Here is a 17,004-nt window from a genome sequence, read left to right as displayed (position 1 = left end):
ATCTATCTATCTATCTATCTATATACTGTTAGTTGTATGGAAAACTCTAATACAATGACAATCTATGTCATCTCTTTTAAAAATCTTTAATTCTAAGCAAAATATGAAAAAATGTGCTGGCTTACTATCCATTCAGTTGAATTTCTGTTCTCATTGGGTTAATAGATCATTTTTATTTGTAACCCAACCCAATTTATAAATCACAAAGAGGAACTAGGAAGCATCAAGATTTACACTTGATTGTGACTCTCTTGATGTCATTTTATAATCTTCATATGTGACTGATGTTTGACTTACCTCTTATGAACAATAATAACAACACTTTGCATTTTTATAATGCTTTACCGTTTAGCAAGGTGTTTACATATTCATTATCCACACCTAACATGGTATATAGTGCATAGTAGACACTCAATATATATGTTTAATCAATTATGTTTAAATGATGGATTTGGGTCATATCTTTTTCTTTTTCATTTCTGTTGGACTTGATGTTTTTAAAGACTTACTAATGAGCTAAGCAGAAACAACCTAGGAAGAACGTATTGAGGTGATTGCTAAGTTTGGTGTTCTTAAATCCAGCACAGAATATCCCTCCCTAGCTGGGACTATTTCCAAGTTGTTTTCTGTTTGTTTGTTTGTTTGTTTGTTGTTTTCAACTATAGAATACTGCTAATCCAAATAGCGAGACCTGTTTCCAACAGTGCTCATAGCACCTCCTGGGATTCATATTCCTCCACCAAGAACCTAAAAGTTCTCCCAGAAAAACTTTATATAACAAGACCATAGTGAAAAATACTGAAGTTCATTGTTGAATTGTATAATTTGGGAAATAGTCAGGAAGCCAAAGCAATAAAAAAGAAAGAACTCTCTGATGGAAACTTTTTATCCCCACTAAACTCTTGACAACATGACTGACATACAAATTTTTAATGAGTTCTCTGTATTTCATCATAAAAGACCCATTCATATGTCACAATTGTGTGAAAACCAAGAATATATACCATACTTGTATGCTATAAAATGGGAAAATTTTATGCTACATTTATGTACTTTTATGCTACATTTGCTTCATTATAAAAGTTTACTCCAGAATTTAAAATGTTGATATGAATTATTTTCAAGAATTATTTTACTCACTAAGCAAAAATTGCACGTCTCCATTCATGTGTATTTGTATGTGTGCATAGTTTGCTCAGGCTACCACAACAAAATACCACAGACTGGGTTCTTTAAGCAACAGACATTTATTTTCTCATGTTCTGGAGGCTAAAAGTCCTGAAGAAAGTGGCTACAAAATCAGTTTTTGGTGAGGCCTGTCTTCCTGGCTGGCAGACTGTTGTCTTCTCCCTGTGCTCTCATGTGGCCTGTCCTGTGAGCCTGCACAGATAGAGAGCTCTCTGGTGTCTCTTCCTTTTCCTATGAGGGCATCAGGCCTGTCATATCAGGGCTCTATCCTCATGACCTCAGCCAACCTCAATTACCTTCCTTAGGCCCAGTCTCCAAATACCATCATCACATTGAGGGTTAGGGCAAACATGTGAATTTTAGGGGACACAATGCAGTTCATAACTGTGTAATGTCAGTTGTGCCACACTTTTAAAAATGATCTAAACACATCTTAAACTATGGAAGTTTGTTTTACAAATTTCTTTATGCTTCTAGTGCCCACAGCAAAGAACAGACTATAAAATAATGGTTGTCACCACTTTCTAAAAACTTCTTTTTTGAGTGTGAACTATTCAATTACGTTTTTAAAATTATGAGAAGATATTACAGACATGAAACAAGATTTTTTTATCTTTAATCCTAGCACACTATTATGCAACTGCTCACATTTATTTTTTAATTTATTTTTCTCATTTATTTTTATTCCCCTCCTGTCTTATCCACCAGTAGTCACAGGGATTTTTAATGAACGTTATGGTTATACAAGTTTGTGGTCTCCTTTTTTTAATTGAAGATTATTTTGTAAATGCTTTGTCTTAATTTGACATATTTATTGAAAGAATTTCAATTTTAATTTTGATGAAGCAGAACAACTTTTATTTGCTGAGTTTTACAAAATATCATTGATTTATTTAAAATCAACTTAAAGAAGTTTCTAGAACAATGGTTCTCTGAAAAGGGAGTACTTATCCCGTCAGGGTGCATTTAGCAAAGTCTGGAGACATTTTGGGTGTCACACCTGGCTGGAGAGTGGGGGAGAGTTGCTGTTCCCATCTAGTGAGTAGAGGTCAGGGATGCTGCTAAACATCCTGCATTGCACTGGACAACCTTCACGACAATTTATCTGCCCCAAGATGTCAATAAAGCCAAGATCAAAAAAATCCTGATCAAGAGTAAGATTCCAGAGAGACAAAGCACCAGTTTCTTTTTAAAATGGTATCTCTCCAAAATGTTACCAAGACATTTGAATAAACTTGTCTCCCTTAAGTTTTTGAATCCTATTTTTTTATTTTCCAGAAGAACTCCCCAAAGAATAAAGTTCCCCCTTTGGTGAAACCTGCACCAAATGTATAACTTGACATGACTACGATGATTCAATATTTCAACATCTGTTCTCTGGTGATGGGTACAGCCTCATTTTACTACCAAAGGGAGAGTAAAAATAATCAATCTCTACTCATGACCATGGAAAACTGTTGTTCTTAAGGAGAAAAAAATATATATTCTTCAAAATAGAAATGAAGAATCTAAGCTGCATCAAACCTGTTCATTTCTATTCTCAGTGTCTAGAGAATGCCTGGAACATAGTAACCATTCAATAAAAATACGTAGACGGATTTCCATTGGTCTCTTCTTTTCTTCATTTGAGCAACAGATATCCTGCATTATACAGGATGATCGGCAGGGTTAATATTCTGGAAACTGTCCAAGTGACCGAGGCTTCTCACAAACCATATAATGAGTGTGAAGAATAGGAAATTATCCTTTGCTCTCTACACTGGTAATCTGAGAAGATATGAGAAACAGGCCATGCCCCAGTCAGCAGTTCTAAACATATTCCTACTTCTAGAGCTGCATATACTCCATTACTGGGTGTAAAATTTTAATTTTAAAAAATAATTTAATTATTTTATTGAATTGTTTTGAGGGTTAACAATTCTTGGACATCATAAATTTGTAACATACATGTGGGTTTCAGGGAGCCAAATTTTGTATGGGAGTTTCTGGGGCTGGGCATCGAGCTACATCTTGATAGTGGAAGCAAGAGGTAGAAGAAACATCATTGGTACAGTTTTGATCTAAGAGTGAGAAATGCTCTTTGACAATATTCAGAATCACTTAAATGGATTATAATTATGGCCACAATTCCTCTGCCACCAACTCGTGGCAATCATATAACAAGGGTCAAGAGATACTGATTTATGTTTTGTTTTCCTGTCAAAGAACTCAGTGTACTTGGCCACAGTTTTTGTTGTGTTTGGGAAGTATTTGGACTCTAGAGAGAATAGGCAAATTCCATTATTTGGGGACACATTGTGACTTTGTTTGTCCCACAAGAAACATCTCATTAGAGATACCCAATTTTCTCTCTGTAATTTTAAATCATATGTTGAAAAAGTGAGTCTGGGACCAAAATATCTTAATGGTATGTTTGCATTTCTAGAAAATAAGACTTCACTAGAGGATATGATATTATAAGATAAGCATCTGACATCTTTAGAGCAAATAAGGCTGGGAAGTCACCTTATTCAAACTCAGATTTCCTTCTTTATTTTCCTGCCAACCTATCTTCACTTATGCCTAATATCATATGAAAAGAGTATGGTATTTTTATATAAAACATTTTTATATGTAAAGGAATAGGCAAGGTTTATCAAGTATGGCTGCATTTGGTGAAAATATTTTACTTGGAGTTATAAATTGTCTCCTATTTACGAAAAAGATTATATAAAACGCATAAGATGGGGCATTTAAAATAAATTTCAAAAGGAAAAGCTAGAAACAGTTAAGAGGAAAAATATAAAACCAGTGACTATACTAATAGCCAATACTTGAGCATATGCTATAGGCAACACACTTCAAGGGTTTTACATGTTAATACTCATGTCATCTTTATTACAGAACTGTTAAGTGGGTACTTTTGTTACCCCCCATTTTACGGATAGAGAAACTAAAGCATAGAGAGATGAATAATTTGCCTGAGGCCATACAGATAATAACTGGCAGAAATGAGATTTGATTTCAGTCTTGCTGAGAACTTGTATGCTAGTCTAGGTTGCTGTCTTGCCTTCCAAACTTGGTAACACCACTTTTCTCAGCTTCAAGGCAGGCAAGGCAAGAATATTCAATGCATTTTCCAGGTGCTAAATTCTTGAGAAAGTCATTGGGTGGATTGTAATATGAGTAACATTATGCAACATGATAAAAACATCATTAATTGCTGTTTGTGTAAGATCCCACAGTGTTCTTCAAACTAGTATTTTTTACATCAATCCTCAATAAAAGATCTTTTTGGGAACTCAGTGAACATAGCNCACTTTTCTCAGCTTCAAGGCAGGCAAGGCAAGAATATTCAATGCATTTTCCAGGTGCTAAATTCTTGAGAAAGTCATTGGGTGGATTGTAATATGAGTAACATTATGCAACATGATAAAAACATCATTAATTGCTGTTTGTGTAAGATCCCAAAGTGTTCTTCAAACTAGTATTTTTTACATCAATCCTCAATAAAAGATCTTATTTGGGAACTCAGTGAACATAGCTAATGTGATTTGAAATGGATTTCCTAAAGTGAATAGGATTGGTGATTGAGTGTAATTTTTGTTATTGATCTGTTTTATTTACATCACAGCACTTGTGATAGTATGTAATTATCTTGTTTATGTATTTATTTGCCTTTGTATTGCTGGCCTCGCCTGCTAGAGTGATAGCAAGGACCTGTCTGCCTTGTTCATCTGCATGTCTTCAGAACTTAGCATAGACTCTGTCATGATAGGGGCTCAAAAGTATTTGTTGAGTAAATTCATGAAAGAATAAATCCCTCAAAGGCAAAGAGTCCTGCCCAAAGACATGCACTCAAGATTCTCAAAATAAAAATTATGACTATGGAAAGTCTTTGTTTCTTAAGGAGTTACTAGCAGAGCAATCTTGAACAGAGTTGAAGTGACAGAATGTTGACTCTCATACTGTTTTTTCTTCTTCTTTATAAGCCCTGATGTCAGGGCCAGTCCCTGGAGCTGTGTTCTGCAGGATCCACCCAAACCCTGTCCAAGAAGGCAGCTGAGGACTTTGTACAGTTGACAGAGTCAGTGGAGGCCAGCAATACAAAGGCAAATAAATACATAAACAAGATAATTACATACTATCATAAATGGGATGATGCAGTAAAAAGGCTCTCGCCAAATGCCAGAGCCATGCTCTTGCACTTCTCAGCCTCAAGAACCATTAGCCAAATAAATCTCTGTTCATTATAAATTACCCAGTCTCAGGTATTGTTATGGCAGCAAAAAATGGACTAAGACAAAAAAATTGTACTAAAAAGTGGGCCTGTTGCTATAACGAATACCTGAAAATGTGAAAGTGGCTTTGGAACTGGGTAATGGGCAGAAGCTGAAAGAATTTGAGGAGCAGGCTAGAAATAACCTAGAATTCCATGAACAGAGCATTCGGGGTGATGTTCATGAGGGGTCAGAAGAAGATAGCTATATGGGAAGTCTAGAACTTGTTAGACAATACTTGAGTGGTCATGATCAGAATGTTGATAAAATATGGAAGGTAAAGACCATTCTGATGATGTCTCAGATGGAAATGAGGGGCAAGGTATTGGAGACTGGAGTAAAGGCCAACTTTGTTATGTAGTTGCAAAGAACTTGGTGGAACTGTGTCCATGTCCTAGGGCCTTATCGAAAGCAGAATTTAAGAGCAATGAACAAGGATGTCTAATGGAAGAAATTTCTTTTTTTTTTTTTTTTTTTTTTTTTTTCTGAAAGAATTTGAGGAGCAGGCTAGAAATAACCTAGAATTCCATGAACAGAGCATTCGGGGTGATGTTCATGAGGGGTCAGAAGAAGATAGCTATATGGGAAGTCTAGAACTTGTTAGACAATACTTGAGTGGTCATGATCAGAATGTTGATAAAATATGGAAGGGAAAGACCATTCTGATGATGTCTCAGATGGAAATGAGGGGCAAGGTATTGGAGACTGGAGTAAAGGCCAACTTTGTTATGTAGTTGCAAAGAACTTGGTGGAACTGTGTCCATGTCCTAGGGCCTTATCGAAAGCAAAATTTAAGAGCAATGAACAAGGATGTCTAATGGAAGAAATTTCTAAGCAAAATATTGAAGGACCTTCATGGCCCTTCATACAGTAAGATGCAAGAGGGAACAAATGATTTAAAGATGAAATTTATAATTAAAAGAGAAGCAGAACTGGAGTATTTGGAAAATTTACAGCCTGGCAATGTGAAGAGTGAAAAGGTATGTTTAGGAGAGCGAACCAAGGATGTGGCCAAGCAACTATTTGCTAAGAAGATTAGTAAGGCTAGGAGGGAGCCAGGTGCTATTCATCAAGACAGTGGGAGAATATGAACCTGAAGGCATTTCAGAGTCTTCAAGGCTGTCCCTCCCATCATGGACCCAGAGCTCTAGGAAAGCAAAATGGTTTCAGGGGATGGACTTAAGGCACTCCCCACTGACTTACTGCTCAGAGCCATCTTGGGTCTTCATTCCCCACATTCTGGCAGAGTGCTCCTCGGCAACCTCCGCTGTGGCTCAAGCAGCCCCAGGTGCAGCTCATGCTGCTGCAGAGGCCACATGTGCTAAGTCTTGGCAGCATCCACATGGTGCTAATTCTGAAGGTACACAGAATACAAGAGCTTTGAAGCCATGGTGGTTTACCCCTAGATTTCCAATGATGTCACGGATAGCCTGGGGACCTAGGAAGAGAGTTGTCTCGAAGGGCAGAACCAACACAGAGAGTCCCCACAAGGGCAATGCCTAGTGGGGTGATGAGAATGGGGCAGCCCCAGAGATCACAGGACCACAGGGCCATTGGCACACATCTCCAGCCTGGGAAAGCTGCAGGTACAAGACTCCAACCTGAGAGAGCTGCTAGGTGGACTGAGCCCAGCAAAGCCATAGCCACAGGGCCACCTGAGGCCTTGGGGCCCAACTCCCACCTCAATGTGCCAACAATGTGGGACATTGGGTCAAAGGAGATTATTCTCCAGCTTTAAGACTTACTGTTGTTTTCCCTGTTAGGTTTTGGACTTACTTAGGACCAATCACTCCTTTCTTCTTGCCTATTTATCCCTTTTGGAATTAGAATATTTGTCTGATGCCTATTCCACTATTGTATTTTGAAAGTATATAACTTGTTTTGATTTCTTAGTCTCACAGCTGAAAGAGAATTTGCCTTGGGATGAATTGTACCTTGAGTCTCACCATATCTGATCCAAATGAGACTATGGACTTTGGAGTTTTGAGTTGATACTGAAATGAGTTTAGACTTTGGGGACTATTGGGATGGAATTAATGTCTTTTGCATTGTGAGAAAGATATAAATTTGGGGGGTCAGGGGTGAAATGGTTTGAATGTGTCCCCCAAAGTTCATGTGTTTGAAACTTAATCCCCAATGCAACACCACTGGGAGGCAGGACCTTTAAGAGGTGACAATGATTAACATCATTATCCCAGGAGTGGGTTAGCTATTGCAGAAGTGGGCTTGTTATAAAAGCTAGTTAGGCCCCCTCTTGCTCTCTTGCCCTTCCACCTTCTGCCATGGGATGATGCAACAAGAAGGTCCTTGCTAGATGATGGTGCCATGCTCTTGGACTTCCCAGCCTCTAGAAGCATGAGGCAAATAAATTTCTGTTCATTATACATATCCAGTTTTATATATTCTTTATAGCAAAAGAAGATATGCTGACAGATGCCTTCTTGAAATTTTGAGATCTTGCTATGTACCCCTCCTCTGTGCCCCCTTTGTTTTAGCACTCACCATATTGTATTTAACAACCTATGTGTCTGTTGCCTCCCTTAGACTACAAGCAATTTTGTGAGATCAGGAGCCATGTCTTATTCCTTTCTTGCCTACAGTTCCTGGCATAAAGTCTATCATGTAGAGTGAGCTCAATAAATATTGATTGAAATGAATTGTGTTGCCCATAAGCCATGGTGGTCTCACTCTGTCTTACCTTTTTTTCTGCATTCAAAACTCCTGGAAGTACCAGAAACATCTTAAGTGACTTTGCATTTTAGAACTCCTGAAAATGTAATCTTTTATTATTTCTCTTCCCTTTTAGGAACCTCTTTCTAGAGCCATAAAAGAGAAAGGGAGGAATCATGTCCATGATTGCAGATTTCTATGGCAGCAAGTCTATTCTCATCACAGGGGCCACAGGCTTCATGGGCAAAGTGTTGATGGAGAAGCTGTTTCGCACCAGCCCTGACCTGAAAGTTATTTACATCCTTGTGAGACCCAAGGCTGGCCAGACACTCCAGCAGAGGCTTTTCCAGATCCTAAACAGTAAGGTATGCCTTACGGTAAGGGCCACGTGTAACGGGCAATGCCTTAGGGCAAGATGACTCACTACAAGTTTCCCTTGTATCCCCAGACTGCAAGCAGGGACTGAAATATCTGCGCAGGTAGAAGAAAGGAGATAAAACAATATAGCCATCAACTGGTTGTAGACATCTGTGGCATTTTCCTAAAAGAGGGGAAAGAGTGATTAAACTCAGTCCAGAGCAGTGGGGAGATCATCTATGTTCTGGAAACTACTAAGAATCAAAATACTAAAACTCCCAGAGTGGATGCTGCAGGCTTGAAATCTGTCGTGAATTCATCTGAACTCTTTGCTTATTTTCTTCTCAATTTAAGGTTGTTTTTCTCCCCTCATTTTAAAATATTCATCTATTACAGTCTATTCAGTTGCATATCTATAGATATGATTACTAAGTAGTCATGAAGTAATACTTTCAGCTGTCTAAACTCTATGAGGTTTACTGTTATATATTTTATCTGTGGAAACTTAATGTTTCTATTATCCCATAAATTCTTCTAAGGTAAAAACATTGGATATAAAATAATATATCAGTGAATGAGCATGTGGGTATCAAATCCTCCTCTCCCCTTCAAAAAAATATTATGCATACCATTTCATGTTTTAATTTATAAATTTCAAATCAGTAGGGGCTTTGGTTTCAAACATGTCTGGGTTAAAATCCTGGCTTATCAATTTGTTGTCACTTTACCCCTTAAAATCCAAATTTCCAATGTTTAAAATAGAAATGACAACTACTTCACCTAGGAATAAAGTGAAAAAATATACATGTCTGGTTCATAGCACCCTTTGGAATGTACAGGGTCACCTAGTGTTGGCAAAAGGAAAATTTAAAGATTTTTTACAAAGTCACCTTTCCAGTGTGTAAGAAGGTTCACATCTAATAGATACATGTGTATCTGATAGCACAGTAAATTATAAACTGCTCAGAAACCCTGATGGTCAAATTGAGCTGCTGGCACCAGGATAAGATTTTGGTACAAATCATCATCAAGTGAATTTGAAAAGCCTCTCTTGAATCTCTTGGCCTGACTTAGAGTATGACCAACAATAATCATAATAGGTAACATTTACTGGATACTTAGCACATGGCAGACACTATTCAAAGGGTTTTTCATGCCTTACCTCGTTTATCTTTGCAGCAATCCCATGAAGTAAGAACCATTAATATCCTAATTTTATAGATGGGGAAACTGAGACCTGAAGTGTTAAAAATTAGGGGTAGCGTAGATTAGAGAAAACTAGACTTCATATGGAATATTTTCACTTTTTAAGTAAAATGTTGCAAAAATATTAAACTATTCTTCTTTTAATTAGAAGCCTAGGCACTATTCATTTTGTATGCTTCTATTTGACCACATATGTCAAAAGTGCTAATAAATTTAATTAATGCCTTTGTTATAAAACCAGAAATGGATAGAGACTCAAGAAGAAATTTTTATCTCTCAATCTCTTGAACATTTTGGTGCTAATATAATTGTTCCCTTTTAAAACACTCATTTATACATAGTTTAAATTGTTTTACTATAACAACAAAGTACCATTGAGGCAGAGGACAGACTTTTTTTTTTTTTTTTTTTTTTTTTTTTTTTTCCNCACTACAGCAGTGCGCCACCGGGCCGGCCCTAATGGAAGAAATTTCTAAGCAAAATATTGAAGGACCTTCATGGCCCTTCATACAGTAAGATGCAAGAGGGAACAAATGATTTAAAGATGAAATTTATAATTAAAAGAGAAGCAGAACTGAAGTATTTGGAAAATTTACAGCCTGGCAATGTGAAGAGTGAAAAGGTATGTTTAGGAGAGCGAACCAAGGATGTGGCCAAGTAACTGTTTGCTAAGAAGATTAGTACGGCTAGGAGGGAGCCAGGTGCTATTCATCAAGACAGTGGGAGAATATGACCCTGAAGGCATTTCAGAGTCTTCAAGGCTGTCCCTCCCATCATGGACCCAGAGCTCTAGGAAGGCAAAATGGTTTCAGGGGATGGGCTTGAGGCACCCCCCACTGACTTACTGCTCAGAGCCATCTTGGGTCTTCATTCCCCACATTCTGGCAGAGTGCTCCTCGGCAACCTCCGCTGTGGCTCAAGCATGCCCAGGTGCAGCTCCTGCTGCTGCAGAGGCCACATGTGCTAAGTCTTGGCAGCATCCACATGGTGCTAATTCTGAAGGTACACAGAATACAAGAGCTTTGAAGCCATGGTGGTTTACCCCTAGATTTCCAATGATGTCACGGATAGCCTGGGGACCTAGGAAGAGAGTTGTCTCGAAGGGCAGAACCAACACAGAGAGTCCCCACAAGGGCAATACCTAGTGGGGTGATGAGAATGGGGCAGCCCCAGAGATCACAGGACCACAGGGCCATTGGCACACATCTACAGCCTGGGAAAGCTGCAGGTACAAGACTCCAACCTGAGAGAGCTGCTAGGTGGACTGAGCCCAGCAAAGCCATAGCCACAGGGCCACCTGAGGCCTTGGGGCCCAACTCCCACCTCAGTGTGCCAACAATGTGGGACATTGGGTCAAAGGAGATTATTCTCCAGCTTTAAGACTTACTGTTGTTTTCCCTGTTAGGTTTTGGACTTACTTAGGACCAATCACTCCTTTCTTCTTGCCTATCTATCCCTTTTGGAATTAGAATGTTTGTCTGATGCCTATTCCACTATTGTATTTTGAAAGTATATAACTTGTTTTGATTTCTTAGTCTCACAGCTGAAATAGAATTTGCCTTGGGACGAATTGTACCTTGAGTCTCACCATATCTGATCCAAATGAGACTATGGACTTTGGAGTTTTGAGTTGATACTGAAATGAGTTTAGACTTTGGGGACTATTGGGATGGAATTAATGTCTTTTGCATTGTGAGAAAGATATAAATTTGGGGGGTCAGGGGTGAAATGGTTTGAATGTGTCCCCCAAAGTTCATGTGTTTGAAACTTAATCCCCAATGCAACACCACTGGGAGGCAGGACCTTTAAGAGGTGACAATGATTAACATCATTATCCCAGGAGTGGGTTAGCTATTGCAGAAGTGGGCTTGTTATAAAAGCTAGTTAGGCCCCCTCTTGCTCTCTTGCCCTTCCACCTTCTGCCATGGGATGATGCAACAAGAAGGTCCTTGCTAGATGATGGTGCCATGCTCTTGGACTTCCCAGCCTCTAGAAGCATGAGGCAAATAAATTTCTGTTCATTATACATATCCAGTTTTATATATTCTTTATAGCAAAAGAAGATATGCTGACAGATGCCTTCTTGAAATTTTGAGATCTTGCTATGTACCCCTCCTCTGTGCCCCCTTTGTTTTAGCACTCACCATATTGTATTTAACAACCTATGTGTCTGTTGCCTCCCTTAGACTACAAGCAATTTTGTGAGATCAGGAGCCATGTCTTATTCCTTTCTTGCCCACAGTTCCTGGCATAAAGTCTATCATGTAGAGTGAGCTCAATAAATATTGATTGAAATGAATTGTGTTGCCCATAAGCCATGGTGGTCTCACTCTGTCTTACCTTTTTTTCTGCATTCAAAACTCCTGGAAGTACCAGAAACATCTTAAGTGACTTTGCATTTTAGAACTCCTGAAAATGTAATCTTTTATTATTTCTCTTCCCTTTTAGGAACCTCTTTCTAGAGCCATAAAAGAGAAAGGGAGGAATCATGTCCATGATTGCAGATTTCTATGGCAGCAAGTCTATTCTCATCACAGGGGCCACAGGCTTCATGGGCAAAGTGTTGATGGAGAAGCTGTTTCGCACCAGCCCTGACCTGAAAGTTATTTACATCCTTGTGAGACCCAAGGCTGGCCAGACACTCCAGCAGAGGCTTTTCCAGATCCTAAACAGTAAGGTATGCCTTACGGTAAGGGCCACGTGTAACGGGCAATGCCTTAGGGCAAGATGACTCACTACAAGTTTCCCTTGTATCCCCAGACTGCAAGCAGGGACTGAAATATCTGCGCAGGTAGAAGAAAGGAGATAAAACAATATAGCCATCAACTGGTTGTAGACATCTGTGGCATTTTCCTAAAAGAGGGGAAAGAGTGGGGATCACAACCCTCGGTGCCGCTCCCGCGCCTCGCTCAGCCAGTGAGCGGGAACCGGTCTGTATGTGGGATCCGAACCCTCGGGCGGGAGCGCCACCGCGCTTCCCAAGCGGTGCACTATAGCAGTGCGCCACTGGGCCGGCCCAGAGGACAGACTTTTAATGACAAAAGAGAAATTATTTTTATTCTGAGGTTGAATTTAGAAGCCTGTGTAAAGGAAGGCTTAGTAAAGGTGGGTGGATGACACTGACCGCTTGCAGGAAGCTCGCTTGCAATGCTAGACTTGATACCATTAGAGGTATATTGAAAGATTTGGAGGAAAAGCTTCAAAATTGCAACTGAAAAACCTCTGCTGGACTGGAAATGGAGTCCTAAGCATTTAGGAATTCGCCAAATGGCTGCTGATTGGGGTTTTCTTGATTTTAAGATACCATCAAGCTCTAGTTATCTCTGAACTGGAGCTGACCAGTTAATGGGTATGTTGGATTACCGTGCACAAAGCTGACTATTTTATATTTCACATAAAAAAAAAACACAAAAAACCATACAGGCAAATTCTACTTTGACTTTGTAACCCATACGTCAGCTTGGGTCTTCCTGCCCTGTAATAAAGTAATATGATTACACCCTCAATTCAAAGTCTCCTCCAAGATTGTTGAGAACTCTCAGGTGGCTAATTTTTCATGGTCACCTTTGTTCATGGATCATCTTTCATTCCACATGGGCTCCACACCAAGTTGATCCAGACCAGGTCAAGGCCCTTTTCTTCAATTTTTATAAATTAGAATCAAACAACAAAGAGAGAGAACACTTACATAAGGCTGACTAGGATTCATAGGACCTTCCTTTACCTACAACAGATGACTTTTGAGGGCCGTATCTTTTACAGGGAATCTGCCCTGTTCACTGAAATGTTCAGTGTTTATTTTTCTCTTCATTTTAAGTCTTCTGTTTATTATAACCTATGAGAAAATCTGGTCACTGAGTTTGTTAATTCCTTATGCTGAGTTTAATATATAAATTCTACATACCATTCCATGAACCTGGCTTTATGTTGGTGCAACAGATACGGGCTTTTGCCAACTATTTTCCTTTTTTATTTTCTTTGGGTCTCACAGCTATGTTCTGCATGGTTAAGTTGCCAAAAGTCTAAACACTCAATAACAGGCTACTAGTAAGTTTAGTTCTTATATCTGTATTGGGAGGTAGCACAGAGCAGTAGAAAAAGCAGTGGAGCTCTATATACTCCCTCCCCCCCCAAATCAGAGAAATAGGGCTTAGTAGAGAGACTGTCTAGTTGCCTAACCCACCTGTCCTGCTTTTCTTATGTATGAAATGGATCTGATAACAGTAGCTAGTTCACAGGGATTTGCAAAAATTAAAGGCAATCCTAAGTATAAAAATAATGTGTTGTACAACGTAAAGATTAGTTTTATTTTCAATAACCTTTGATCTCTTTTACCCAGGCAGGTTCTTTCCTTCATTATCCCTAAAGGCAGACCCTCTAGATTGCCTGCATCAGTTTCATGCTCTTGTCAAAGATGTATACATCCTGCATTGTCTTTTCCACCAGTTATTCATTGTTCCATCAGAAACGAGGCTGTTTATATTATAGTGTTTAATTTAAGAAGAAACACTTTTTGTAGGAAATAAGAGTGTAATTAGAAATCCAGAAGTAATCTTAATGGCCCCGTTTTCACCAGCCTATGACATAGGTGTTCACATTCACATGAATTGCTATACTATTAACTTTCCATTCTGTACGAGTTGGAGTAATGTGGGTGCTGAAACAATAACCCCCCCCCCCAAATCAGCAGCTCAATACAAATGAAATTTAATTCTCAATCACAGTAAGTCTAATTAGTAGAAGGAATGGCACTGCACAGTCATTCAGGGATCCAGGCTGATGGAACGATTGCCATCATCTATACATGGCTTCCAAGCCATCTAAGTCTCCTCTGATGACAATATCCAGCTGGTGATGGGGAAAAGAGATAGTGGTGATTATGTGGAGAGTTTTTGTGGTCCAGGCCTGGAAGTGGTGCCCATCACTTCTGTCCATGTTGCACTCTTCAGAACTGTCTTGGGGCCACACCTAACTGCAAGCATAGCTGGAAAATGCACAGCTGTGTGTCCAAGAGGAAATGAAAACAGGATTATTGAGCAACTAATGAGGCTCTGCTATAGCCTTCTCTTCAGGTAACCAAATATCTGCCTCACTCTCTTTCCCACACATCGAAGACACTCATTCATACCTCCAAAGCCTCCTGACATTGTTGTATCCAGTCCAAAGGCCGGGGTCCTAGGGAATAGACCGTCTTCTCCATCAGGTCCAGATATGTCAGCTCCTGTTTTGGCAATCTTGGAACTACAAAGCCAGATTTTCTACCTCCCCAATACACGGTGGTAGAACAGAGGTCAGATAAGCACAATTTAGGAAAAAATAAAACTAAACACAGAAACCTCCTATTCAAAAAAGGGAAGAATGGCAGGTGAGCAGCAGTCCTGGGACTATAACCATTAGGAAATCCTGTATGAGAAGACTCCCTACCCTGGGGATAGGGAAATTCCTTGAACATTCTCTGAATCTATTTACTACTACGAACCCTCTTTTCCAACATTCTTTTGTGGCCAATGGCTCCTCCCTCTGGAAGGTTCTTCCTTGTTTCTTATTCCCTCTGAAGTGGCAATTAAGGAGTGTGCTGTTCTCAGGTCTTTTACAGATTTTGTAACTCATTCTGCAAGAGTAAAGGTGGTAACCAATGGATGTTTTCAGATTTAAGGTCAGTCATTTCCTGATTCTGGGGTTGTGGAAGAAAAAAGAAATTCTTTGGTTCATGTACATGGTATGACACGTTGGCATAAGTAAAAGACATGAGCAAAAGGATTAATAAAGAAGTGGAAGAAGGAGGGAGTGTGTATTAGGTATGACATCATCTAAAAACTGAAAATTTGGAATGCAAATTAAACTTGTTCATTCAACAAATATTGGTTGAGTACTTACTAATTATCAAGCACTATGCCAGATGAGGACACAGAGACAACACATGACAGTAATGACAATGGAAACGATTTAGATTTAAAAATTGAACAGAAAAAATTAGGTAATGAATGTGTTGTTGGTTTTGTCAAATCCAGAACAGCTGGGAAAATAGTGTAATGTTTGCCACGCCTAAAACTCCTTTACTCTCACTGAGCCTTAAATTAGGAAAGCATTAAAGCATACAGAATGGCTAGTAAATGGAAGTTTTATGGATGTATTCCTGTAAGTAACATCCCTATATTGGAAAGTTGATTATTGGTTGAGGTGGTCACACATTTGGAATCATCAACCTGAACCTTTCCTCACCTTCCCCAAATTCTAACCAAATAAAGTATGAAATAAGAACCCATCATGCTACGATACTTAGCAGGAATGAAGCCCATGGTGATTGGGAATGTGAAGAGCAACAAAGAAGCGTTTGGTGTTTTTCTCTAATATTGCCCTCTTGTCATTTGAGAGCTTCGATCTCAGACAAACCTTCTAAAACCCATCCCTGTGATTCTGCCCAAACCTTCTAAAACCCAACCCCCATCTAGATTCTGCCATTTAACTTTAACTATTTTGACATAAAGAGAGTGATTTAGCTACAGTCATAACTTATTCCTAAGTAGGGCGTGGTATGGATTTTAAGGATTATTTGTCTCCAGTCACACATAGCAATGAATGAATTCTAATGCACAGTAGTACTAATGTTCCTAAAGGTAGATAAATCATGTCAGGTATGTGTAGCTTTGAAATTTTTCTTTAAAACATGGTGAACAAAAGTTACCAGTTTGCCTTCAATTATCACTATGTCCCCAGGAAATGTAATCAAGAGAACTTCTGTTCTATTAAAATTCGTACATCTGCTTCATTCTTGTCTTTTCAAGGTATACATAGTTGTCACCACTCAACTTCTCATTTTCCTGCTTGCACAGAGATACAATTAAATGGGAATGCTTTGGAAAGACAAAATTTTAAAAATTCATTGACCATACTAAACTGGTACTCGAGAATCAGAAGAGATGATTAGTTTTCTTTCTTATGACTTTTCCTTAAGTATATTCAGAATACTTAAAGGGACGTATCGATAGAGGGGAAAGGTACTGGAATTAATGGCAGATACTCGTGGACTTTCTCACAAAGATGACTAAGGTGGCAATCTCAGAAAACAACCAAAGACACAAAAATAATATGTAAATATATTTATTGTAGTATTATTTATAGTAACAAAAACTGTAACCAAGCTGAATGTTCTACAGTAGAGGAATGGTTAAATAAACAATAATGCATATACATGCAGGCATTAAAAATCATGTTCAGGGGCCGGCCCAGTGGCGCACTAACTTGGGAAGCGCGGCGGCGCTCCCGCCCGAGGGTTCGGATCCCACATACAGACCAGTTCCCGCTCACTGGCTGAGCGAGGCGC

At 39.1% G+C, this 17,004-nt stretch overlaps 1 protein-coding gene across 1 annotated transcript in view; it reads left to right on the top strand.

Moving 5' to 3' along the window:
- Positions 1–12,126: 12,126 nt before the first annotated feature.
- FAR2 (fatty acyl CoA reductase 2) overlaps positions 12,127–17,004 on the top strand; it is a 53,886-nt gene continuing 49,008 nt past the window's right edge. The window contains exon 1 of the mRNA XM_008573588.1: positions 12,127–12,357. Coding sequence (XP_008571810.1) covers positions 12,169–12,357 — 189 coding nt within the window. The 5' untranslated portion in view covers positions 12,127–12,168. The remainder of the gene's footprint in view (positions 12,358–17,004) is intronic.

Source organism: Galeopterus variegatus, unplaced genomic scaffold, assembly GCF_000696425.1.
Source record: "Galeopterus variegatus unplaced genomic scaffold, G_variegatus-3.0.2 Scaffold937, whole genome shotgun sequence".
Lineage (NCBI taxonomy): Eukaryota > Metazoa > Chordata > Mammalia > Dermoptera > Cynocephalidae > Galeopterus > Galeopterus variegatus.
This window is presented reverse-complemented; position numbering and strand designations above follow the sequence as displayed.